The 27458-nt window shown below is 41.4% G+C and overlaps 2 protein-coding genes across 4 annotated transcripts in view; both read left to right on the forward strand.

Moving 5' to 3' along the window:
* Positions 1-22692, forward strand: part of tncb (tenascin Cb) — a 57981-nt gene extending 35289 nt beyond the window's left edge. The window contains exons 10-23 of one of the 3 annotated variants that reach the window (XM_023397800.2): positions 1712-1975; positions 6052-6327; positions 9694-9966; positions 12007-12129; positions 13453-13596; positions 13997-14116; positions 14576-14719; positions 15240-15370; positions 15463-15595; positions 16247-16398; positions 17308-17404; positions 17891-18052; positions 19184-19347; positions 21166-22692. In XM_023397800.2, coding sequence (XP_023253568.1) covers positions 1712-1975; positions 6052-6327; positions 9694-9966; positions 12007-12129; positions 13453-13596; positions 13997-14116; positions 14576-14719; positions 15240-15370; positions 15463-15595; positions 16247-16398; positions 17308-17404; positions 17891-18052; positions 19184-19347; positions 21166-21276 — 2294 coding nt within the window. In that variant the 3' untranslated portion in view covers positions 21277-22692. The remainder of the gene's footprint in view (positions 1-1711; positions 1976-6051; positions 6328-9693; positions 9967-12006; positions 12130-13452; positions 13597-13996; positions 14117-14575; positions 14720-15239; positions 15371-15462; positions 15596-16246; positions 16399-17307; positions 17405-17890; positions 18053-19183; positions 19348-21165) is intronic. The other 2 variants (XM_023397801.2, XM_023397802.2) reach the window with 2 other exon arrangements.
* Positions 22693-23620: 928 nt separating this feature from the next.
* On the forward strand, positions 23621-27005 carry b3galt8 (beta-1,3-galactosyltransferase 8). The gene has a single exon (XM_023397577.2). It carries the CDS (start codon positions 23752-23754, stop codon positions 24709-24711), a length of 960 nt encoding a protein of 319 aa, XP_023253345.1. The 5' UTR covers positions 23621-23751; the 3' UTR covers positions 24712-27005.
* The last annotated feature ends 453 nt before the right edge of the window (positions 27006-27458 follow it).

Genomic DNA, 27458 nt, shown 5'->3' on the forward strand with positions numbered 1-27458 from the left:
GTTAGAAACATACATGTGTATACACTTACACATGTTCTGCTTTCCATAGACCTAAGATCTCAAACTTCCAGCTCACAGTCACAAAAATTTCATGTGTTGAATTTATTAAAAAATGTGGCCTGCGAAAAAATTGAATTTGTTAATTATTATTTTTATTATTATTATTATTATTATTATTATTATTATTAATAATATTATTATTTTCTTTATTTTTTATTGTGTTTCACAAATCTTTAGACTGATAATGTAATGCAAAGTAGAAAAATTTTTGGCTGGACCGCAACAGTGGGACCAGGCCTATAATCTGGAATGTGACTGACTGACTGATCGACTGACTGATGATATTTCCAACACTGGTCAGCCGAGAACCGAGCTGCAGTCCACCGAGCTGCTCTGGTTTCCCGGGTGCTGGGGAACTGCAGGGAAGAGGAGGAGCGCTTCCAGTACACTGAGCCTCACCTCTATTACAGCAAATAAACTACATTTATTACATGTATCATTATTACTAACGAAGGCAGAGGAATAACTAAACATAAGACACACTGAGCGGAGAGAGCAGGAGAGAGGGAGGGAGAAAGAGAAGTCATCAGTATCAAGGCTTCGTACTAACCGCTATGACAGACTCTACATATCAAACAGAGGGAGTTAGACATAAAGACCTGCCTCTAATAAAAGTCTGTTATGTTCCAGAGTTGAAGTAAATAAAGACTAAACTATTGTGGATCCAGACGGAGACTGTTAGCTGTGTGAGAGACTAAATAAGAAATATCTGTCTCGGGCCCCAATGGTTCACCTGGTGGGGCATGTGCCATTTGGGCTTAGTTCTTGCTGTGGAGGCCGGATTCCAGTCCGGCCTGTGGCCCTTTCCTGCGGGTTAGGGTGTCCCATATTGATTCAAATCCACCGAGTACCGAGAAAACAAGTACTAGAATTTTATCGGGAGGCGGAGGCATCCCACATTGATTCAATACGGGAAGCAGCATATTATTTTCAAATACGGGATGATACTGTATTGTATGGGACAGGTGGCAACCCTATTCACCTGTTTGTAGAGCCACAAAATCAGGCCGCCACCGCCTCCCGCAGGCAGAAAATCCAGCACGTTTGAATTCTTCTTCTTTGGCAATTTCGGGTGGCTCTGCCTGAGGCACAGATTATGATACAGCGCCACTACTTTGCCGAAATTTGATGCAAGCGGCCGCCTCGCAATTCTCTATGCAGGAAAAAACCCTGCAGTTATAAAATCAGGATTTGACCATAGGCGGTCCAGACATATATACTACTATAGACCTAGTCTTGTTTTTTCACATTTAACAAGCTGCATCCAAACTGTGCAACATAACTCTGCTCTCTCATTGTTACCTCCGCCAAGAATATTATTTCTTTGCAAACTGTTTTTCCAATACTTTGGTAATGCATGTATGGAACATAAAGTATGGTCCTGCTTTCTTTGACTGTGCAGCCACTGTGGCTTTTTCTGCTCCATCTTATCTGTCCAGTTGCTCTGCTCTTTATTTGAAATAAATGTTTGCTAGAGGAGAAGAAGTTTCATAACAATGTTATTGATTGGATTAATATTGTATAATTCTATGTGAATTGGCACTCAAGAATAACAAAAGATAAATTCATATAAAAAAGTCTCAGATGATGGCCTCGAGGTTTGCCTTAGACAAGAATCCATTCACCACTTTTCCTCTACCCCTCTAATTAGCCCTGGATGCTCCGAAGGACCTGACCGTCGCAGAGGTGACGGAGACCAGTATTGTGCTGGAGTGGAAGCGCCCCCTGGCCAAACTGGACTCCTACAGGCTGGTCTATGTCTCAGCTGACGGCCACAGGTCTGAGGAAGTGGTCTCAGGCAGTTCTGAGTCGTACACCCTGAGGAGCCTGACGCCCGGCATGCTGTACACCGTCAGCATCGCTGCTGAGAGGGGCCGCAGGACCAGCGCACCGGCTACAATCTCAGCACCCACAGGTCAGTGCTGCCAAAAAACACACTTCCTATGTTCAGACAGAAAGTTTCTGATTAAGCTGGTGGCGTCTTGTTTGACATTACAGAGGTCTGTGAGGAAACAGAGGAATTCCACTCATTTCTGCATGATAATACTGACACTTCAGATACCTTGCTCTATATTATTACCCACATAAGATTTCTGTCGGAGGCTATTTCTGTACAATTGATTCATTTGAACTACAAAAACCTCAAGTAGTAGCCATGGAGATAGTCGTGGCTTTCCAGAAACACCGTCCTGAATATTCTAACTCTAAGACTTTGTCTCAGACGGTTTTCAGTGCAGCAACTTTCTATTAAAGAAATAGTCCTTATGAGCTAGTGTGTTCTGTGGATTAACCACAGTAACAAGGGATGCAGTTAAATTTTTTTTAAAGCTGCACTGATGTCTTTACGTGAGTCACATTTCTACATACAACCAGAGAGGAAGTAAAATTTTGCCTTTGACTGTATTAGTAGCCACACTGAGACTTGGCATGTGTGAGATTGAGTATGTGTAAAATGTGTCTGAGACAGAGGCTCCTCTGAATGTAGCTCTCTGTTTCCATGAACTTTCTAGCTGGTGGCGCAGTGTTAGAGAATAAGAGAAGTTCTCATTAACCATAGGTTCACTTTTTTTTGTCCTTTTAGTGCCGCAGCCAAACTGAGGCAATGAATTGAATTCATTGTTAGCCTCTCAATGTAAGAGACTCTGTCTCTACCCCCCTCCGTCAAGGTCCATTTATAGCATGTGGGATTATTTTTCTTTTTTCCCAGTTTTTTTTTAACCAAAACAAGAAAAGACAAATGAGGTGACTGTGGTATATTTTTCGTGCTGCGGTCAGGGTGCCTCCAAGCCAAACATTTCACAAGTAAATCTTCCCGTTATGCAACGAGTGCCCATTAAATGCATGGCTACGGGCAAAAATCGATATTGCATGAGGGAAAAGTTGGTGAGTTTCGGAATAACTGTCTTTTGTTGCATTTTTATGGACTGCAGGCTGCCAAGAAAAACAGAATACAGACTTCTGTGTGTGTGTGTGTCTCTGTGTGTGTGTGTGTGTGTGTGTGTGTGTGTGTGTGTGTGTGTGTGTGTGTGTGTGTGTGTCTCTATGTGTGTTTGTGGATGTGGGTGGGTGAGTGTGCACGTGCATGTGTCTACTCTTTATGTCTACTTGTCTGTGCGCTCATGTGTGGCACGTATGATTGAGAGACTGATAGAGATTGAGTGAAGCTTTGGGTGTTGGTGTGTGTATGTGTGAGTGTATGTGTGTGTGTGTGTGTATGTGTGTGTGTGTGTGGGAGGCTGGGAGTTTGTATGGACGTGTGTGCACGCTGCAAAATGTTCATTCATGTGATAATTGTTGGCGTAAGCCCTGCTCCCCTCTGGTTTTGTGCGATTTGACCACGATGAACTGTGGGTCTGTCAGATAAAAGGCCACATGCTGGGACTCCTGTTAAAACATTGTCTCGGGGAAAATCAGCAGCCCCTCTAATCCACAGCCTGGCCGATCTGCAGCCTTTATCATCCCCAGACATGTAGCACAAACACAGATCACACTCTCCTACACGACGGATTGAAGGAAAGAGGAGGGGTGGACGAGGTGAGATGAGGTTTGGAGGTTGGGGATTCAATGATTCTGACAATCGTCGAAACAATTGCAAGAATTAGATTCTGGGAGTGACCTGCTGAATCAATACCAAGCTGAAATGTGCTCCTAAAAATCAAGAATCCTTAATACCTAATAATAATAAAAGATGTAGAAACAAGCCAATATAATAAACACCAGGGAAATCAGTAAACAAAAGACAGGATTATCATAATTTAAACTAATCAGTTAACTGGAAGAGAATCACAGACTGAAAGAACAATGATAACAAATGTAGAAATTATAATGACTTCAGCAGTAGTCCCACATTCAATGCCTGTATTTGTACAAATGAACCGAACAAACATGTTTGACTGCCATTGTACAATACATCATTAAAACACAGAGGAGTCTTGCACTGATATGAGCTGCAGTGTCAGTAGTTCGCCTTGTCTTACTTCACATGATGACGTGCATGAGCAGCTGATTCTCAGCAGGGGAAATCAGAAAGGCAAGATCATTGTCCTGCATGCACCGACATGATCTGTGCTGCAGTCTCCGGTCTCATTCTGAAGACTGATGCATTTTTAATGTAGTAGTATTATACCAGTGTGTGTGTGTATCAAATGACAGATATCAGAATGACAAAGTGATATCTCAGGAGTCCATTTGATTTCGCCACGACACACATCTCCAACTGCATGTGACAACAAGGAGTGAAACTGAGCTTAAAGAACTGCTTTAGAACTGCACCACTGACTTTATTACAAACAGTGGTATTCAGAGATATCTGTCTCTGAGATCTCTGTTTTTACTTCACTACAAGGGAGAAGAATTGAATTTTGTGGGAGGTTTTTACACCATTAGAAAAGGAGATTTCCAGAAACAGTGACCCTGTGAAAGTACTTCCTTCAAAAGAAATACAGTCCCTGAGAAAACTTTTGACAGCATGTTTCTGAAAAGCGAGGTTGCTGTTGTAAACACCACAACTGAAGTTCCATTCACATCCATTGTAGTGGCGTGGAAGCTTAAATCTCAGAAGTGAACGTTGCTAAACCTGGGCTAGAAAAACCAAAACCAAAACTTATTAATATTAAGGGAAAATGTAATTTATTTATTAAATTGTCATCTTTACTGAGTGAAAATCTTCAGATCATTTTATTTTTAGCTAGCTTTTTCCATCTTCTTATTTAGCAAGATTAGGGAATGTTTCCACAATGTTACCCTTTACTTCCTAATTTACTATTTTAATACCCTAAACTGCAGCTTAGAAAATACAGCAACCGTACTGTCATTTATTATCATTATTTTAACACACCAACCACAGGAGGAATTACAGCCATTAACAAATACATAAATAAACACTTATATCGTATATAAACCATTTATTAAATCTTTATAGATAGATTTATTAATGCCAACTAGGAGACTTGACCTTTTACTAAATAATCATCAGAGCAACTTTCTCACAACTTCAGGAAAAAAGTTTTGCAGCTGACTCAAATGCCGCCCACAATCATCAGACACATCACACAGTAAATGCATTTTCCTTGTCCATGCACACACACATACACACACACACACACACAGAGACACACACTCACATAGACACACACATACCCACACCCCATCCCATCCCATCACATTCCTATTGTCTACTTCCATTTGCTCTCCACTCTTCCACACAGTGAAAAGAGGATAATGGGAGCCTTGATGTTTACCTGGGCCATCTATCTCTGTGTCTTTCTAATCGACTGCCTGAATGCTTGCACACACAATGGACTCCAATTATATAGGCAGCTGCATGTGGCTCTGCATGGCCTCCCCACGGGTTTGAAGTGGACGGTGTACTTCTGCCATACCGGCCGGGCTACGCCGCACCTTCAAATGTTAATGGCTCATTCACAGCCATTAATGTGCACAAACTGCATCAGCATGTCTGCCCGCTTTAAGTCTTTCCACTTATATGGTAATTTAGAAGAGATGGCTATAGGCAGCCAATTGATAATGACGCTGTTTGTTCCCTCTGACCTTTTGTAGTGCAAATATGGGAATATTTCCACTCCAGACAAAGTAAAGGGCTTCTTTTTTCTGTTTCAGCTCTTGACAGCAACATGAAATGATGATGAAATACAAATGAGAGATCATCAATGTTTTTGCAGCTGATTTTGTCAAGGAGGGTTCATCCACTGTTTTGCAGAAGCTCTGTCTTGTTTGTGTGATATATTTCATAATTTTCATCAAGAAAGGACCAAATACACCCCAAGAATCTCCTGAGTCTGTGCATGTTTGTATGTTGTAAGGTTGGACCGATATGCAGAGCCAATTCTGGATTTAAAAAAAAAAAAAAAAAATTCCAAATAGTCCAGCATCAGCTTTGAAACCTGTATTGGTCTAACCTTTTTTTTTTGTTCATCCTGCATGTGTGTCCCAGTCCTGTAACTCCATGTTGATGTGTTTGTCATCACCCAGAGGAGGAGAAGCCTGTGGTGACAAATGTCACTATCAGCGACGTGTCATGGGACAGCTTCCTCCTGTCCTGGTCTGCCGAGGACGGGGCGTTTGAGACCTTTCTGATCGAGGTTACAGATGCAGAAACGGGCGCTGAGTGGCAAAACCACACGGTGCCTGCTGATGCTCGCAGCCTCGCCATCTCTGGCCTCTCCCCCACCACCTGGTACAGGGCCAATCTGTACGGGGTGCACAAGGGGGTCCTCTTAGACCCTGTCTTTGCAGACACCATCACAGGTATCAACGCCGTCAATTCTAGGGCCTCGCTCTTTCCTCTGCTTCCTTTTTCTTCTGCTCACACAGTGAATTAACCAGTTTTCCCTGTGTGGACTTTCCAAATGACATTTACTTGTAGTTGTCAAATGGTGTTTGTTTACTCATGGAGCTCTGTTGTGCTTCATCCCTGTCTGTGTTAAACTGACTCTGATAGGTGCTATAGAGACATTTGCTTTCATACTGTCAGACGTAGATTAGCGCTGTCGCTGTGTTTCCATGCACTTCAACAAATGTCAGTGTCAAGGAGTTGTTTGGAAAGAAAATCTTGATTTTTAAGAATATTGTTTAAAAAAAGTGATCCGGCAAAAGTGGGAGCTTGAGTCTGGCATTTGTCATATGCAATCAGAAAGACCACAATATAATAAATCTTTGTGAACTGAACCTTCTTCCCGCTGTACCTGTGGGGATGGAAGCTTGTTTTGTTCGTCCCCATGGAGATATTTTGAGGCAGCAACTCAGCTCCCATTTTCTGGGCACAAACTGTTTACCTTCAGCATTGGGAGAACATTTCAAAAAGGTGATTAAGGACAACCTACCTATCAGCCACTGTGGTGGAAGTTATTCTTCACAGGGTAAACAGAATCTCCTTGCCATTCAGACAGTGTGCACAATCCAAATCCCCAAACAAAACCCCCTCATCAGCCATCCATCATGCACAAATCCCTTTGTTAAATGGGCTAACACACCGAAGCAGCATGCACACAAAACCCATTCAGTCTATATTAGTCCAGCCACAGATCTGCGTTTGATCCACCTTTAAGCTGTCAGTCTGCGTGTTGGTACGAGTCCAGTCTGAAACAGCACCTGGTCTGTTATGTGAACAGGCAAAAAGACTGTAATTACAGTATGTGCCTAATTACTGGGGTGTAACCAGCAAAACCAAAAATATGCTAATGATGCCTTGTACCTCTGAACACCTTTACAAAGCATAACCACAACAAAATACCCTTCGAGGTACCTTATAAAAACCTTTTTAGCCGGACTAAAAGGTAAAAAAAAAAAAAAAAACAGTTTTGGGTTGGTTGACAGTTTTTATGTCTGCGTCTATTCAGACATTATCATTCAACATTTCACTGATGAGGATCAGTCAAGTGGAAGAAAGATGGAAGGACTGACAGAGGAAAAAAACCCTTAGGCGCTTTTGTCGCTTTGTGTGAGGGCTCTCTTCTGTATGCATCCCCAGTTCCCCCAAGCCTGGACGGCTCTTCATTCTCATGCTGCCATTGCCCCTGGGCTCTGGTGCTGGAGTGCCAGGGGCTTCTGGGGCCACGCAGAATATGGCATGCACTCAGCATGGCCCATTGTCTGCATGCTAATGGCTGGTGACGCAGCTTAACATTTTTCATTAGCATCACTTAATCCATAAAACATTCCAACTTGTGAATACAAGTGTTGCCTAATTTGATTATGTTATGCACGGTGGTCATCGTCAGTCTGCCGGAGGACGACGTTGCAGGGAAAATAAAGTCCTTCGCTGCAAACAGGCTCTCTTTTGAGAGCAGAGATTGTGTGGAGGGATATGGGGTAGAAGGGTAGAAGTGGTGGTGGTGGTGGGAGGGTGAAATCAGAAGTAAACTAGCACATGTTAGCTGATGGATCTGGCCCTCCCTCTCTTCCACTGACCAGCTAAAGCTGCCCGGTGGCTAATGAAGAGTGACAGCTCCCTGGGATTTGTCTGCTCTGCTTCTCATTTCCACTGCTTCTTCTCACATCAAATGCCTCATGCGTTTCCCCTCACAATGAAAAAAGGGGGTTTCAGGCTAGTTCAAGGACCCCTGAGACCCTCACATTTGGTGTAGCGTTTTAATGAGCAATGGCGCTGGGCTTTATTGAGTTTTTTCTGAGCCCCCTTATATCTATTTCTGTCCAGGCTGCTTTAAAAGCTCTGTCCAGTCCTTGTATCCATCTGTGCTGCTACCGGAAGTTTTCTCCGTCTAATTAGCTGCAACAGACTCATCCTCTGGAGAAACAGAGCTTTTTCTCCAGCCACTGCTCCTGCTGACTCTCAGACTCTCTTCCTACCACTGCCATTATTAGGTGCTGCTAATGACTGCTTAATACTAGCTTTTACGGCATGTCATGCACACACTCGCATTTGTATGCATATAGTTAGATGTGTAGTTAGAAAGAGGTGTTGCCTCTTTACTTTGAAATCCCTCAGAATTGCTTGAGAACAAGACCAGGTCAGGGCTGTCACTTTTAAGCACTTAGCACTTGTCTGAACTAAGCTAACATGCTAGCTAACTTAGCATGTTTGCTAACTTAGCAAGTTCATTAGTTCAGAGAGCTATATTTCCTGGTCTGAATAATACCTTCAAATGAGATCTTGAAAAAAATGCCAAGTGGAAGTAAATGGCTCAGTATAGAGAAAATAGAAGCTCAGACAGCTATTGTGACGGACTCGCGTTAGCCCAGCAAGCGGTTTGCTCATCCTACAGTCATTCACCATTTAGCTGTTTGAGTAGTTACTCCATCACCAAGCTTCTAGAACTAAATGTTTGATAAGATGTATGGATTCATTTTGCTCTTTATATTCAAATTGTTAAGTTTGTGTGTGCTACCACCATTGATTCACTTGACTGACAGCCTTGTTGCCAGTTTTTCCATCTTTGGTGTTGAATCCAAAATGCTTCTCACATCACCTTTCAGATAGTTTGATGTTTACCTGTTTGGTACAGATTGCTAGTTTTCTCCATGTTGTGTTAGTGAAGAGAAAATCAATAGCCTAGAATAGTGTCTGTGCAGTAAGCTAGTCTATAGAGATAGAAACTCCCCCTGCTAGAGCACAAGTAGTCTACATGGCATAGAATGTGGCCCTTGTGCATTGAGTTTTTAATTCAAAGAGATTATTAGCCTAAAGGTAAATATTAAATTTTTTGTTTCAGCAATCAATCATACTTTGAAAAAAACTGGCAGCTCTATGTCAGACTAATTGTTTCTGTAAAATTTCCTGAAAATGAATTCTGGTCACAGTCTTGAGTAAATCAGTTTTCCATCTTACTAACCACAGTGGCTTTGTAAGGTCAGTTTACTAAGCCTAAAATAAAAGCAGCTGGAGACTTTTGTTTGGCTTAAAACCTACAGCCTGTTTCCTCAAGTTCATTTCTTCCGTCTGTGTTTTGTTAGCCAGCTTGCAATAAAACTCATCTTTTCTCTTTCCACTCTGCAAACCCAAGTTTTATTTGTTGACTGATGCTAAGCTTCCACATAACCAATGCTGGCTTTTTCACATAGACTATACACTCTCTCTCACTGCCATGTCCCTCAACTGTCAAAGCACTCTTAAGTCTCACAGAGGAGGAAAACTGACTTTCCCCTGTCACTCAGAGGCCGAACCGGAGGTGCAGGCTCTCCTAGTCTCTGATGTCACCCCCGACAGCTTTAGGCTGGCCTGGATGGCTGAAGACGACACCTTCGACACCTTTGTCTTAATGGTCAGCAAGGCTGAAAGCCCGGCCCAACCAAGAGAGCTGGTTCTGGGCGGCGAAGAGCGAAGCACAGCAATGACAGAACTCACTGAGGACACAGAGTACAAAATCGAAATCTTTGGCCTCGTTCTGGGAAAACGCTCCAAGTCTGTAACCGAGAGGGTGAGAACAGGTACACAGTGAAATGACAAATCAGAGCTGTGAACTGAAACTCTGGACTGGTCTTGTCAGCGTAGCTAATGTTGTCAGTGTTGTCTTTTATGGTAACAGCATGAAAAGTGATTAATACCTATGTTCTAACACGTGTCGTTTTGTCTATTAATCTGGTAACAAGGTGTCATGGTATTCCTTCAAGGCACTTATTGGACAAAATGAAAAAGGTTCTCTTTCAAACCTCGCTCAGTATGTCATTATGGGAAGCGTCCTCTGGCATTGACCAATCACGGAAGGTCCACTACTACCACGTCTGTCAGAGGACAGACAAGTCATCTGAGATACATGATCAAGCCCGTCCCGTCCCGTTTTACCGCCTGGACGTGACAGTGCCTTCATTGACGCACTCAGGGTTAGTTCATCTTAATCACATGTTACCCCTTGGGGAGAGCCTGTGGTGTCGACCTTCTTAGGCTGGGGTATTGTGGGCATGAATTTCCCCGAGGGGATAAATAAAGTAAATATCTATCTATCTATCTATCTATCTATCTATCTATCTATCTATCTATCTATCTATCTATCTATCTATCTATCCATCCATCCATCCATCACTCTCTCTCGCTCTCTCTCTATCTATCCATCTATCTATCTGATCCGGGAGTGGGCCATGTCTCCTATAGTGACATTCCGATGAGGTTTGAGAGAGAATGTTTGGTTACCAGGGTAACCCTGCTGAGTGAGGTGTGTCACAGCACTGCCCTGCTTGTATGTGTGGAGCATGTGGAGGGAATACGCCATGGAGCGGCTATAGGCGGCTGTAAAGGGGGACGGGCTTGGATCATGCCGCTCAGATGATTGCTCTGTTCTGTGACAGATGTGGTGGTAGTGGAGCTCCTGCGATCGGTCACACCGGAGGGCGCTTCCCATTGTGAGATACATTGCTCAGTTTTTCACAGAACCAGGGTTACCTTGGTAACCAAAACTTTAACACTGACTTTTTGATGATGTTCAGAGGTGATGACAATGTGTGCCTTGTTTCAGCAGCTATGTGTTTCACCCTGTCTGTCAGTGCTCCTGAGTGGTTCCAGCAGATAGCAGTGGGCCACATGGCGGCTTATGGGCTGCTGTTCTCAAGGTTGCAGACTGCTGCTGGATCAGAATCAGACTTATATATGGGTTTACTAATATCAGGCTTTTATTAAAATGGTAAAATGATGATAAAGAGCCAATTTTATTGATGATGCATTATTACTTTAGGTACAAATTTAGTATCCCATGATGGTCTAAATGCTGTTTTGAATGTAAAGGGTCAAAAGTAATGATGATATTGAATTGAATTTGTATATGAGCATAGCAGCTTCAAAACTATCAGAAAAAGCCTCATTGCAGTCGACCCCCACTCAGGACATTTACTCAGCACTTAACTCATTTCGTTGTGTTGTCTTCGTTCAGTCCTCAGTCTTTAACTGCCTGGCCCCATGTGTCAGTGTCTCTCTTTGTGAAGGAGGTGGAGGGGCAGTTGTCTATGTCACATAGAACGGGTGTCTATGGCTGTGTCCCCTGTCCTCCCTGGGGGTAAGGCTTTACTCTTGGGTTGTGCAGCGCATGTTTCACTTTTGTGTTTCCATGAAATGGGGGCAAGTTAATCTCCTCAGGTCTGTCACGCAAGATACTGTGGTTTGCTGTTAGCTGGAAAGGGTTTCTCCGTGAGACCAGGCCTCCCCAGGCCCCCTTTGTCTGTCTACCTCGCTCTCTTTTACACACTCTCTTTCGCTCTGTTCTAAAACCAATGTCTTTCAGCGGTGGTGGATCTGCCCTGGCTAGAGTAACAGAATATGTGTCTGTCTTTTCTTTTCTGCTGCTTAATTCCAAAGCGGAAGTTACTCACTGTAATAAAATGTATCTATACTGTGCATTCGTTCAGTTTAGTGACACATACACTGTATGTTCTCTTTTCCGCTCCTCACCATGCTAAGAGGGTTATACACATACTGACTAAACCATCTGTTTTTTGTCTGTTCTTTGCCCCCACCTGCTGTTTCTGTCTTGCTCGTGCCAGACCTGGGCTCACCCAAGGGCATCCGCTTCTCCGACGTCACCGACACGTCCGCCACTGTTCACTGGGTGATTCCAAGAGCTCGGGTGGACAGCTACAGGGTCACTTATGTGCCTGCTCATGGAGGTCAGTGTCCACATGTGTGGATAAGTCATTCACAGCTGAAACATGGAAAATCTGGATGCTTATTGCAGCAACGTCACTTGATTCAAGAAAATCCCCCCAAAGCTGTAAAAATGCTAAAAGAAATTAACAACAAACCTAAAACTCTCAAAGTTTTACCCTCAGCTACGTCCCTGCTTACATCCACAAGAATTGGTTTTAAGATTCAGTGCTCAGCCGTCTTCCAATAAATGGATTTCACAGTGTAAACAATTTTGAGATCAACTCAGGGTTGCATTCCAGGTTATTAATGAAAATTCCCACTGCTCCATCATTGCTGTTCCATCAATCTCTTTAATCCTCTATCAGCTCCAGGGCAACTCTTTTCTCCAATGATAGACTGATTCTGCCCCCTAGTGACCAGTTCCAGGTATTTCTATTGGACAAGGTAATAAAAGAAACTGAAAATAATAATTCAAAAAAGGAAAAATATATACATGTAATAATAGTCCTTTCTTTTTCAATTTGGCAAGAGATTTCTGCACATAAAGTTATTTGGCCCTTTCAGACCCAGCATCAATTTCTGTAATGAAAATATTCAAATGAATTCCTCCATATTATTTCACACAAATCAGAAACAAAGTGCAAGTAAAAACATACAAACATGATAATAGCAATGGGTGAAACTGGGACACCCCAATGAGCTTCAGAAGCTTGTCAATAGTCACGGCACGTACAAAATATAGTTTCAGCCGCAAGATACCTAAATCCTAATACCTAATACCCTAAAAAGAATAACCATATGGTGCAAACACATCCATCCCATCAGTCCAAACATCCATTCAATAGGCAATACACACAAACAGCAATAAATGGTAAATAAAAATAACAGCTCAGTAGAGTAACCAGTTCTGAGGACCCCTGTGTTTTAGGATAAACAAGTTTAAACATATTTTAGTAGCAGTAGTTGCTTTAAGTTCTTTTTAAAAACAGACAGAGAGAGTGACTTTTTTACAGTGTTATGAAGCTCATTCACACCTGTGGAGCTCGACTCATACATTAAAGTTTACCTTTCTCTCCCTGTATAAGATGCTTTTGTCTAGTCTTGTGAGGGAAGATAATATAAAGTTTGAATTTGGCTTAGTAACTGAACTGATTATATTTAACCCACATGTGAAGTTCAAGACACAAACTATTACTTAATAAATATTCTGAAATTGATTTGACATGAAAAGGCAGGTGCTGACACAAAATCAATGATAATGTAAAAGACAGTGAAGACACAAATTTGCACCAAACATTAGCCTCCTTACTACAATCACATCTCTGTGTTGTTTTGACTTCCAGGTAACGCTAAGACGCTGTCAGTGGATGGCTCTGAGTCTCACACTGTGCTGCCCAACCTGACGCCCGGGGTCACCTATGAGGTCACCATCGTCGCTGTCAAGGGTCAAAGGGAGAGCGAGCCTGGGTCAGACAGTGTCACCACAGGTACAGTAAGGCTCATGGAAAACACACACACACAGACACGCACACACGTTCATTGTCTTATGGCAAAACACGATAGACGTAAAATTGTTATTTTGGCTTGATATTTCAGTTTTGTGATACTGCAACAATTCACTGGTAAAGCAAAGAAAATGTACATTCACAACAATCATTAAAAACTATTCAAATAATGCTGCACATGCAGAACTGACGTGATCAACAACTCAATGTTTCAAAGTTTTATTCAAGTGTTTTCATCAAACATGTTTGTGTTCAAGTAACAGTGAGGCTGAAGCTGGTGAGGAACACAACCCAACACAAGGTGCATAGGGAGATATTTAAGGTCAAATCACACTAACTGAGTGTGTGTGTGTGTGTGTGTGTGTGTGTGTTTATGGTACAGCTCTGGATAAGCCTCGTGGTCTGACTGCAGTCAACATCACAGACGCTGAAGCTCTACTACTCTGGCAGCCCGCCATCGCTACTGTCGATGGCTACGTCATCACCTACAGCGCTGACTCGGGTATGTAGCATCAAAACATGGAGAAACACTGATACTGTGCATTAGAAATGAAGGAAGAGGTATTACCTCCTACAGGAAAGCCATTTTATAGAAAACAACTTTTTACTCGACAACAGTTGCTTCCATGTTTTAATTGGTGCCCTGTTGTCACCCTGATCAATCGTTTTCTCCTGCCATGCATTCTTGAATCGAGATCCAGATGCTGAAAATCAATGGTGCAGATGATTGTTATGCCCTTTTACATGAAGAGCTAATGTAGGTTGATTTTTACAGCAAATAATGCAAAGAAAATCTGGTTTTCCAGAAGCTTCATAAAAGGAGGAATCTCAGTCAGAAAAAACAAGACCAATGATTCAATACTCAGTTTTAAATAAACCAAAATAACGTCTGAGTGACACATCACAATACAGCCACCCTCTGATCCCGCGTGTTTGTCCTTTCCTGTCTGGGTCGCTCCAGTGGCTCCGGTGATGGAGCGCGTGTCCGGGAACGTGGTGGAGTTTGAGATGACTTCTCTGACACCGGCGACACACTACACCGTGAAGGTGTACGCTGTCAGGGACTTGGCCAAGAGTGCAGCCACCACGACGGAGTTTACCACCGGTGAGCTGTCCTTCCTAAACGTAGATCTCTTTCTTTTCAAAGACCTGAACTGTGAGATTTCCTGATTCAAACTACAGCTAATGTCACAAATGTTAACAATATAAAACATGCAGATATTACTGATATCAATATTATATATATATTTGAATATTATTATTAATAATGTCAATATTCCTAACCTCAATTCATAGGTAGGTTGAATGGGGAATTGTTTCTTCTCTTGAAATGATTAAGGTCTCTGTAGGGATCCCCTCAGAAATGGAAGAAGTGGTAGCACCCTAATGTAAACGCCTTAAGAAGACCAATCTGCAGCCGTAGAACTAATCCATAAAAGAAACATATACTATGGATAAAACACGGTCTACTCCTGGGACATCAACAGGATTAATGGCTGCAGTATGAAAACGTAAATAAAAGATTATACTGCATAAAACATAAGTGAGGGACCCAAACAGAAAAACATGCTTGACATGAAACGAAAGTTACATTTGAAATGACTGTGTTAAATGAATGTGTTTAGATGTGGATGCCCCCCAGGATCTGGCTGCCAGTAACATCCAGACAGAGAACTGCATGCTGACCTGGAAGCCGCCTCGCGCCGACATCACCGGATACATTCTCAGCTTCGAGTCCACTGACGGCACCGTCCGGGTGGGTAGAAACCAGGACCAGTGAGTAGTGCCAAAAAATATTTTTAAAAAATATGAAGAAATGAAATGTTTGAGCATTTTTTTTTCCATCAGGAGGTGGTTCTGAGTCCCACTGCTGTGTCATACAACATGGCTCAGCTCAGCGCCTCCACAGAGTATTCAGTCAAGCTGCAGGCCATCGCTGGTCCCAAGAGAAGCAGAGTCATCACTACTGTCTTCACCACCAGTGAGTAGATTCATACACAGGATTCACCGCTGGTGGTCTATATGTCTGTAGTATCAAACTCTCAAAGTAGGGCTGCACAATATGCAAAACAAATCATAATGTGTTATTTTGGCAGTTGGAATGGTTGTTTTTGAACATCATTTTCACTCAAATAAAATTTAAATTGATGATGATGATGTCATTTTTGTTGGGTCTTGTACCAAATACACATTCTTCAATTCACACTGGAGAATATGATCTGTAAGCCGGGGCGTCTTTGAAGCACCACAACGCTTATGGTTCTAACAATGCACAAGAACACATTTTATCTTTATGAAAATTGCAGCTGCTGCGATTTGGATATTGCACTTGGTCATATTGCGATTTTGATTATATTTCGAGTAACTGTGCAGCCCTATCTCAAACATATTCCATCATCAGTTTTGATACTATCGGAAAATGCAGTGTGAGGACAAATGCACCTTTTTCATTTTTGTAAATCCTGAATTATGTTAGAATCCACAGAGAAAAAGATGACCAGACTCTATAGTAAACTACCAGGCGTTCCATCTCAGACTGTAAACATTCGGAGTTGAAGGTATAAACTTGTACACAACCTGTTTTATCCCATACACTATCTTCTATTTTGTGTGTGTGTTTGTGTGTGTGTAGCTGGCGTGCTGTACAGACACCCCAGGGACTGTTCCCAGGCCCTGCTGAATGGTGACACCTCACCAGGCCTGTACACCATCTATCTGGGTGGAGATGAGAGCCAGCCCATCCAGGTCTACTGCGACATGAGCACCGATGGAGGCGGATGGATCGTAAGTCTCCGGCTCACAGTGACACACTGTATATGGTCAATATGTGAATGAGAATTATCACCTCAAGTTCTCCAAAGCTCTGTGGAAGATTTTACCATTTTACATTCTGGTTTGTAGCAAGTTCAACAACAACTTTACTGTTTTGGTTCAGTGTCACAGCTCCCATCAGCCTCATTTCCACTCACAGCAGGCAAAACAGTTTTAGGCAAAGAAGCTCTGATAAACCCACTTGTGCACGTCCTGGCCTGCACCACACAGCAGACACACAAAGCTGGGGTCTACCCTGTGAACATAGTGCAGCATTTAGCAGGTGAAGAGGCGGACATTTTTCTTTGGGGTTGGTGGATTTACATTTGTTGGATGGTCAGAAGAATCATTTCTTTTTTTTTTTTTTCAGGTGCAGCTAATTCAGCTTTGTTTTTAGTTTTTTGGGGGTTTTTTTTGGTGCAAAAACAAGACAATAGTGCTGATCTGACAAAGACTGAAACACAGAGTCAAAATATCAACAAACAGAAATGAAGAGAGAGCGATACAGTGGTTGTGATATGCAAATTTGACAAGCAATTACTGTGAGTTCAGTGTTATAGGGTTAGAGGCTATGGTATATTATGTATTGATTGGGGTAATAGATAGTAAAAAAGAATGCAGCTTTGATAGCAGATAAGAAGGAATTAATCGAATACTGAGACTGTGGTTCATTTCTCTGGATATTAGTCTGTAGTCTGCACTTCCTCTATTCCAGTTACGTTTACCTAACCGGAATATTTTAAAAGATTCTTTGGCTTCTTTGAAAATCTCATTCTATAATATATAAAGGTTGTACCTGTATAGATGATTCACATACAGGTAATTCAGCAGAACAGCAGAGTCTCACATTATTCATCTGTTGTTGTTTATTTGTCTTTGCAGGTTTTCCTCAGACGACAGAGCGGTCGACTGGAGTTTTTCCGCAACTGGAAGAATTACACGGCCGGCTTCGGTGACATGAATGATGAATTCTGGCTCGGTAATTTCTAGCAAACACCAGAGCACGACACAGTCTTCCACAATACATAAAGACATGGTAACACACCAATATGATCAGCAAGTAATGAAGGTGACTTATACAAAATGGATAGCATTCAGTGTTGTCTGTGTCATCTGTTGCTGATATGATGTATTTTGTTTGATTATAGATTCATTGCTAAAATGTATAAACACGATCATATGGATTGACTTTGATCAGACTGTTCAAAAGTTCTACACTGATTGCAATATTTCCAATAAGTGTATGAATTCCGTTTTACTGGATAATATAAAATATGCTTAACATATTAAATAATGGAATAACACAGGAAAACCTTCAGCCATCAAATATTATTTATTGTTATTAATAATATATATGTTTTTATCTGAATGTAAAATACTGTATTATGTTATATATCAGAATTGCTCATCAATTATTAATCATTGCTATTCGTCCAGTTTATATATAATCTCCTCTCTCACTCAGGTCTGTCCAACTTACATAAGATCACAGCTGGAGGTCAGTACGAGCTGCGAGTGGACCTGAGAGACAAGGGAGAAACAGCCTACGCTCAGTACGACAAGTTCTCCGTCTCTGAACCTCGGACCCGCTACAAAGTCCACGTAGGAGGATACAGTGGAACAGCAGGTAAAGCTGACTTCTGTAGCCCGCAGCCAAACACGCACACAATGCTTCAGTTCATCTCTCAAGACTTTCAGAAACCTGTCTGTGGCTCTCAGCCCCGAGCCCCTCGGTTCCTACTGAAGACATCTTTTAAAAGTGCTCACAAATATATATTTGTATTTTCAAAAGAGGCTCTGTGGTTTTCTGAAGCTGTTGGTCACTGTAGTTTTATCAAACAGTTGTTGTAAATGAATACACATTTGATGATATAGTGAGAACTTCCAGTAGTATTAACTTGTATTACCACAATGATCAATAATATATAACAACACTTTTCATGAAGAGGATACAAACATACATTTCACAATGACATTAAATCTCACCCTGATACACTTTTGAACAAATTCAGTTTACAAACTTACATAGATACATACATACATACTGTATTTGTTATGTTACCCTGTTTCAGTTTGGTGACTGGCTGTCTCTCTGTCACCTTCTACTACTTTGTGATATGTTTGGGTTCATAAGTGATAAACTGTGTTACGGTTTTATAGCTGACCTGTATACAGAATTAGATTTATATGAGTCAGAGGGGAAGTTGATGCTGAGGTGCAATGTGTGCTTGTCAAAATGTGTCAGCACAAGAAGATGATATATAAAGTATAGAGATTGCTGCTGTCATTAAACATGAATACATTCTTAATATTAGTTATCTATAGTTCTAATATTACTGTTTTGTGAAGAAGTGAGGTTTGTCCATTTTGGCCCAGTTTTCTATTTATCTTTATCAAATTTATTTTGAATTTCTCATGATTTAGATTTGTGTTCATGTATGTTTGGCTTCTGAAAATATTTTATTTTTCAAGTTACTTTCATGGTTTTATTCATTACTTCCATTAAAAGTTAACAGTATTAGAGTTTTTTTCTATATATTTGTCATTAGAAAATGAACATGCGAATAAAGTCTGAATCAGAGTATATTGAAACGCCCCAGAATAGAATACTCTATCTCTTCTGCACATGTAGAGTCCAGGCAGTGCACAAACTGTACATGCTGTTGTCACAGTGTTTGTCCACCACATAAACGTAACAGTCGACCTGCTGCTAACAGAGACATTTAGATGACTCTCTCTCTGTTGTGTGTCTCTGTAGGCGACTCTATGACCTACCACCACGGTCGTCCATTCTCCACTTACGACCACGACAACGACATTGCAGTCACCAACTGCGCCCTGTCCTATAAGGGAGCGTTCTGGTATAAAAACTGTCACCGTGTCAACCTCATGGGACGATATGGAGATAACAGTCATAGCAAGGTAAAGTATCGCTGCATTCAACTCACCGTGCAGTTATTGAATTTTTCTAAAATACAGGTTGACTCTTAAACTGTGTCCTGAGAGGCTTCTGTGGGGCACTGAGGGCCCCTGGAGGAGCTGCTTTCCTAAAGAGGGTTCAGCCATGTTTGAAGGGGTCCCTAATGGTTTCTCATTTGTCTTTGGTCCAAGGAAATATCCCAGTGAAGAACAAGTGTGCTCTCTGGATTTACCCTGATCTATATACAATGTGTATTCACTTGGAAATCTTAACAGCAAAGGTCATCTCACTGAAAGAAAATCTAACAAAAAGGGTGTTTTTGGCCAATTCTGTCCAATCCCAAAAGTTCAGTGACAAGGAGGACAAGGTCTCAAGCAACTCTGATTTCACGCAGGAGACATTAGTTGATAGACCTGAAATTAAGGTTTTAAAATTATAACCACAATCTCTTCCTGACCTAAACCAAGTGTTTTAATTCTTTGACCCTGCGTTAGGGTCACAGGCTCAGTAGCTACACTGCTACAGAGATATCGCATGGAAATAACAACTCTGATTGGTCTGCTTGTTTTTTATTGTTCATTGTTTTCTCTGTACTGTATTTAATGAACAAGTGATGATAAAACTGTTTAAGACTTCAGTAAGAAAATCAACCTGTAATATAAAGTGAGGGGGGCATGCCTCCCCCGTCCCTGGATGCCCTTGTAAAGTGAAAACAAGATGAAGCAAGTAAGCAAGTGTAAGGAAGTGCTCAGTTATCTTCTCTTTTTCAGTAATACACATTTAAACAAATCCAGCTGCTCTGCAAACTCTCTGCTCAGCACAGTTATCATCCTTTATCATGGTGAATGAAAGAAGGGAGTAGTCTCTACCAGGATGGAATTCCAGTTATATAACTATGTGCATAGCCCATCGTCATCACTTTGTACCACAAAAAAAAAAGAAAAAATGTAAATGCAGTTAAAAACATGATACAACTGGACAAATCAGATGCTAAATTAAAAATCAAAACCTACGCTGTAGGTATCTTTGGCCCTGTTCAGACTTGATATTAACTTCCATCTCAGGTGATCTGATCGCAAGTGAGTCAGCTCTGAGTCCAGGTGTGAACACACCCAAGGCCGCATTGAGGACGCATTTTAGATCTGATCACTCAGACCACATTCAGCGAGGGTCTGTGCCGCATGTGTCCACATTCTTCAATGTATTCTACAAATACACTGAAGGACCGCTCACTCAACGGAGGGCCACTGCCACAGTTTCATAATGAACCGAAAATATTTTACTATTTCAAATGGATATAACTGTATTTCATTAAAGCTGTGCTCAGCGCACTGATTCACTCAACCCCTCTGCACCCTGCTCGCTCTCTCTGTCTCTCACACATACACACACACACACAAGCACATTGTCAACGGACCTGTGTGTCGGAGTGTCTGAAAATAACAACACGTACCTGTTTATTTGCATATAACGCAGGAAGTGAGATCCGATCACAAGTGGTCAGTCCAGACACATTATAAATCCAGTGAACTGACGAACTCAGAGCTGACCACATGTGATCAGATCACTGAAGAAACATGTTAATTTAGGTCTGAACAGAGCCTTTCGGCGGGGCGGCCATTAACCCCTTGTAACAACGATCATTTCCTTAACCTTAACCATACTGTAGCTGCCATGTACAGAGAAAGAAAGAATTTTAAAAACTTTGGTATTGGACAGAATTGTCCAGTATTAATGTTTTTGTCTGGCAATAGAGTTGCTTTTGCTGTAATATGAATCTGTGACAGGACCATGGCTAAAGACTGTCTCCTCTTCTCCAGGGTGTGAACTGGTTCCACTGGAAAGGCCACGAGCACTCGATCGAGTTTGCCGAGATGAAGATCAGGCCTTCCAACTTCAGAAACCTGGAGGGAAGGAGGAAACGGTCATAAACCATCCAGAAAGCTCCACCACCACCACTAACAACAACACTGCTACTACTCTGTCTGGACTCCCCATAAACCACCCCGACTCCCACACCCACCCACCCACCTACCTACCCACCCACCCAGCAGCTACCAAAGCCACTGCCAAGAGCCCTGCTGCCTCCACACAAAACCTTCCTCCCTCCCTTTTTTCTCAGAAATCAGCCTCGACTCCGTAACCCCCCCTTCCCCCTGTGATACGGTTGTGGAAATACTGCCAGTGCTGAAATCAATGTGCATGTTACAAACTGGAATTAAAAATCAAGCCCACGCAGATTCTACTCACGCACCAAAGAGAGCAAAAACGACTCCATCTCACCTGATTCTGATCCTTCCTCTTGTGTTGCAGCATTTGTGGGGAGGCGTGAGTGCAGCTTGGGCATTATGTTGTGTACAGTAATTAATACAGTTCCCTATCTCACATCCAAGCCACGTTTGGGGTATTACAGAAAGGACAGGCTGTTTATAGTACAATGTGTTCTTGTTTAGGTTCAGGGTCTCTTTGCTAAAACTGCTAAAACAGTGATAATTCAGATGGATTATCATTCTATTCCTTGTACAGTACTGTACATGTATGCATCTGATTGAAACATTTGAAAAGGGATATTCCTCAGATGGCACCACTGAGATGTCAAGATATCTCCATCCAACTCGCCATTTGTTTGTCTTTGTGCAACTTCACTTGTGTCAGTGTCACCGTATCCTCCCCAGGTCCCCTCGTCTCCCTCAACACAAGCCAACATCTGAAGTGATACAGATGGAAATGTAAAGAGAAAAAAAAACAATTCTATGGAAAAGTATTTCCCATGTCCACCTGGATGGCAATGTTTCCATTCATTCTGTGAGCACCTGAAGGGCATCATACTACAACCACAGTATTGTGTTTTAAAAATCTAAAGAACAAAGAAAAGAAAAAAAGCTGACGTGTTTCGATTTCACTTATGAATCCAAGGCAGGACCTGTTATTCAGTATATAATGACATGCGGTGATGACGTTGTTCTTTCTTTCTTTTTGCAAAATGTGAATACAGTACACGCTGTATATGTGGAACAAGAGAATGTTATAGATGTTGATGCTCAAAACATGAGAAAAGGCCAATTCCGATTGAATTCCAGTTGACATAGTACGGCCTCAATGCTTATGTTGATGAAAATAGTGTTTAAACAGGCCAAAACTAGAGAACTAGTTACTGTTTCTTACCCCCCCAACACCCACGACCCCCTGCCCCTATCCCCTGCTATGGCAGGATACTAAACCACTGACCTTCTAAAGAATGCCTGTGTAAATTAAGTTTGTTTTATTGTTTTGTTTGTTTATAACTGGGTGAACAACAGGTGTTTCTCTGTAAACTGTATTACAATAAACAGTTTGTTTAAAAGGAAGATGTTCCCGTGTCTTTGATGTCTGTGATGAAGAAAAGCTGACGCGGTCTCGTGGTCTTCCTCAGTTGTCATGGAGATTCTTAAATGAATGAATAAGCAAGATTTTAGGGTGCTGAATACAACTGATACATCGTACTGAGTAGTTGCCAAGAATGCCTCATTACTTCCTGATTATCTGACCATCACTGACTCTTTTTGTATAAACTGATGCACCATCATACAAAACTAACAAGTAGCTACTGGATGTTTACAGAGGAATTCACTATTAGTAGCAGAGACATTGGGATTCTCAACCAGTCTTCAAATCATCATATATAGTAATTGCACATGATGTCATAGCCTCAAACATAAATATAAACAGAGTAATTGCCAGTACTAGTGTTATTACTGTACACTTAATGACTTGATCATGGAGCTGTGGGAAAATAGCTTCAAATACAAGTGCTTACCTACAGAGCGTCTCAATGTGTGGCAGAAATAGTAAATAGCAGAGGTGACGTCACTATCGTTAAGACACTGACATGTTCATGACTGACAGTGGAGGAGTTGACTGTCATTGGTTTTTCTCCTGTGATGAACACAGTGTGTGGTCTATTACATTTTTATATTTCAAAGAAAAGTTATTCCACTGACTAAAAGCTCTGCTTCAAAGTAAAAGTACTTCATAGAAATGTAGTAAGGGGAATTCAGGTGTCCAGCAGCTTTTAGGGTGTAGGTGAGCCACTTATTTAATTGAAATAATTTAAACTATTTAATTTAATTATTTAATCAATTCATTATTATATTTATATTTGATTTAATTTATTTTTTATTTTAATGCTTTATAAATAATGCTCTCTCACTCTCTCTCTCTCTCACTCTGCTTAGTCGGATATCTGGATCCCTGCCGTCTTTGGCAGATATCTATTTCCTGGTCCCTGGGTGGGCGTGGCCGCTGCCCTCGACCGGGAAGCTGTAAGATTCCGGTTTTCCTTGTTTCGCGTCGGACGTGTAAATGACGAGAGAGGTTCCTTACGCCGAAACGCGCTGATAAAATAAAGAAGTTTCTCCTTTGAGGCAATGAGGAAAACTTTCTCCTGGAGGTTTGTCAAATTACTCGCCGTGTCAGCGCTGCTCGTCCTGTCTGCTCAGATCTTTGTGAGTACACCGAGTAAACACCTACCAAAGCCCGGCCCACTTCCTGAGGACGAATACAGGGTCATATCCCCTGAAACATACCAGTATATTCTCAACCAGCCCGCTGTATGCCGGGACAGAAGCCCTTTCCTGGTCTTTATGGTCCCAGTTGCCCCCCAGGAGGCTGCAGCAAGGGAGACTATCAGGAAAACATGGGGTGCACCAAGTCAGGACACCCTCACTCTCTTCTTTATGGGGCTCCCTGAGGGGGGGCACCTGTCCGGCATCCAGGACAAGCTGGAGGACGAGAGTAGGAACCACGGGGACATCATCCAGATGAGCTTCCAGGACACTTACCAGAATCTGACCATCAAGACCGTGATGATGATGAACTGGCTGGCGACCCACTGCCCAAAAGCCTCCTACGTCATGAAGGTGGACGCTGACATCTTTGTGAATGTGTTCTACCTCCTCAGATGGCTGAGGAGCTCCCCACGGCAGAGCTTCATCACAGGGTCAGTGATCAACGACGGCCGGCCGAGGAGGGACAGCAACAGTAAGTGGCACGTGTCCGCGGAGCAGTACCCTGAAGACAGCTTCCCTCCATATGTGTCCGGGGCTGGGTATGTCTTCTCTGCAGACATGGCCGGCAGGATCTCCCGGGCGTCCAGGTTTGTCCGGATGATCCCTCTGGAGGACGTGTACGTGGGGTTATGTCTGCGCGTGCTGGGCGTCCGGCCCGTGTACTGCATCAGCCTGCTGAGCCTCAGGAATCTCTTTGAAATAAGAAACTTGGAGTACAACAGGTGCACCTTCGCCAAACTCATCATAGTCAATGGGTTCAAGCCATCACAACTGCAGCGTGCCTGGCAGGATTTCTCCGAAGGCCACACCAGCTGCTGACAGTAAAGTTTACCAGGTGCTTCAGTGTTCAGACTGTATGAAGGAACATTAAACAAAATGGAGTAAGTAGCCTGCTGTAAAGGAGAAAAAGCCATTATACACACAGCCATGCGGTCAGGGTGTTCAGGTGAAAGGGTATAGAAACGTTAACGAACATTATACAAATATTTAAATGAAACAATCAGAGATTATACTCTGTGATACATACTCTCTTAATTAAAATCGACATGTGCATCCTGTTTAAAGCGGCCGCCCGGCTTTTGTTTTTAAAGGCCACAAGCCAAAGATGTCTGGAGCCAATGGTTTAAATCAATCCTCAAGCTAAAACAGAGAAACTGTGCCTCTCTGATTCATTGATTTGCTGCTTGTTGCTGCTTTTTTTTATAAAGTCATGAATTCAATATCTTTGTGTCTTGGACTGTTGGTTGGATTAAAAAAAAAAAGCAATTTGAAGTTGTTGCCCTGGAAACGGAGATGGGCATTTTATACACTAAACAATTCATTACACACATTAATCAATAATGCAAACTAGGGCTGCAACTGGTTATTGAGCCAATTACTTTGTTTCTTAACTGATTGACTTCAGAAAAAAGCCCATCCCAGAAACTCAAAGTGGAGTCTCCAAGTCTTGTTTTGTCTCACCAACCGTCCAAAGCCCAAAATATTAAGTTTACTGACTGATAGGAAAAGCAACAAATTGCTGGAAGATTCACTTAAAAGTTTAAGCGATTATCAAAAAAGTTTCTGTTGTTCAACTAATCAACTAATTGAATGTAGGTTTGAAATAATTAGTTGAGTCATCACTTAGTTGATTAACAAAAAAACTTAATTTGATGATTGATAAAAATGTGTTTTATATCATCATAAACTGCATATCTGGTGTTTTTATAGACTAAACAGTCACTCAAAAAAACAATTGACATAGTAATCAAAAATGAAAATTGTTTATCAATGAATTGATTAGTCATTTGGCAGAAAATAGTGAAAGTTACAAGAGACCACAGGGAGGTCTTGATAATATTCAGGTTACAATCACATCAGTACCGTCAAAGACCAGACAGCCTTTAACTCTGTGCAGCTGAATATATTGAGAACTGAATACTGCTCTCTAATGCCTGTCCTATTCCAGAGTGTTGTACATTTTGTTCACCTGTGAAGCACCTTGTAGTTCTGCTGTTGAAAGCTGCTGTAGAAATGAATGTTTACGCATTTACATAGAATAAAAATGTAAAATGCAGCAAATGTCCTCCACTGAGGAGCTGGAACCTTTAGGTGATGCAGACTGAAGCCAAATACTATAATCAAAATAGTTGCAGATCATATTTTTTTTTGGCTGTAACTGATAATGAAAATAGCTGCTGGCTGCATTAAATGGGTTTCAGCCTGACTGCAGAGGAGGCAACAACTCTTTTAGCCTTATTCACTGTATTCAGTCATTCAGCTTCTTTATCCAAAATGCTGGAACAGACTGTAGAGTAGTGCTGTCCTAGTAGAGTTGTGAACATGACTTAATGTATCCTCAGAAATTGTAATTTACACCAAAGACTATTTAAACATAGACCCATTTTACTGCCCTTGTGCTTCATCTTCGTTTGTGCCTGACAGGTTGGGGGTCCACCTGTACTTTACTATGTTAAAAGTTAAAGATGAAAAGATGAACTTAATATATTGCACTGCTGCTGAGACCTTCACATAGTCTAAATATAAAATATGACCTTATAAAATAACCTGCAGCTTAGCTTTGTTAGGTTACTGTGCCTCTATATTTACAGTGTGTGTCTTACAGGAAGACAGAGTGCCTATTCATACACAGTATGTGTTGTAGTTATATATGAGAACCAGCTGATGGCAGCATGTGTCAGCAGCTGACATGTAAGTTACACTTAACCTTTTGACAGTGATAATTATAATTACAGGTAAGAAAAAAATAGTTCTCAGACGAGCATTTATTAATTATTTATATTGACGCCGCTGACTAAGATCTACTGTGCACCAAAATGCCTCGGAGTTATACCTCATCTCGAGATATTGAAGCTCTATATTTTTTTACTGCATATTAATGAGGAAATATGCAGCAACCGAGTATGTATAAATGTTTATCAGTGAATGTTTTCATGATATTCTGTCACCTTAATTTACTGTATTTTTTCATTTTTTATTTGAATGAATTATGACATTTTGCCATCACTGTTTCATTATTGCTATTATTGTTTTGAGGTTATCACTACTACTTAGTTAATACATGCTGGAATAAATGCTGTTTCCATTCAGACTAAATAAAAATATTGGACAAATATGGAACACACATTTTATGTATTTTTTTTTTTTGATTCAAGATGTTTTCACAACTGTACTGTAGTGGTTACATACAGCACAGAGTGATACACTGTACATTGTGCTTATACAGTCAAATAAAGAGAAATACCACTTTTATTTGGGCATCATTAAGGGACATTAGGCAAAAGGAAAAAGAAACAAGGAACAACAAAAAGGGTTGAAAACTAAACATGTTAATAGCTAAAGCAGATATGGAACATGAGATGAAATATGCAGTGATGCAAATAGTATGCAGATCAGGGCTCTCCAACCTTTTCTACTTTGAGAGCTACTTTAATAAAATACATGGGGCTGAGCTCCTCATGTCTTTTTTACTGGTCACATTTATTCACATACCGTATCAAAACACTCAAACTGATCTCCAAACCAAATCAGATGAAGAAGATCGTTTAACAAGTCATCAAATATCA

This window comes from Seriola lalandi, unplaced genomic scaffold, assembly GCF_002814215.2.
Source record: "Seriola lalandi dorsalis isolate HSWRI2012SDOR001 ecotype SW California unplaced genomic scaffold, Sedor1 jcf7180002054883, whole genome shotgun sequence".
Taxonomy (NCBI): domain Eukaryota; kingdom Metazoa; phylum Chordata; class Actinopteri; order Carangiformes; family Carangidae; genus Seriola; species Seriola lalandi.

Excerpts from the sequence above, each read along its gene's own strand:
- b3galt8 (XM_023397577.2), top strand. The coding sequence starts at position 23,752 with ATGAGGAAAACTTTCTCCTGGAGGTTTGTCAAATTACTCGCCGTGTCA.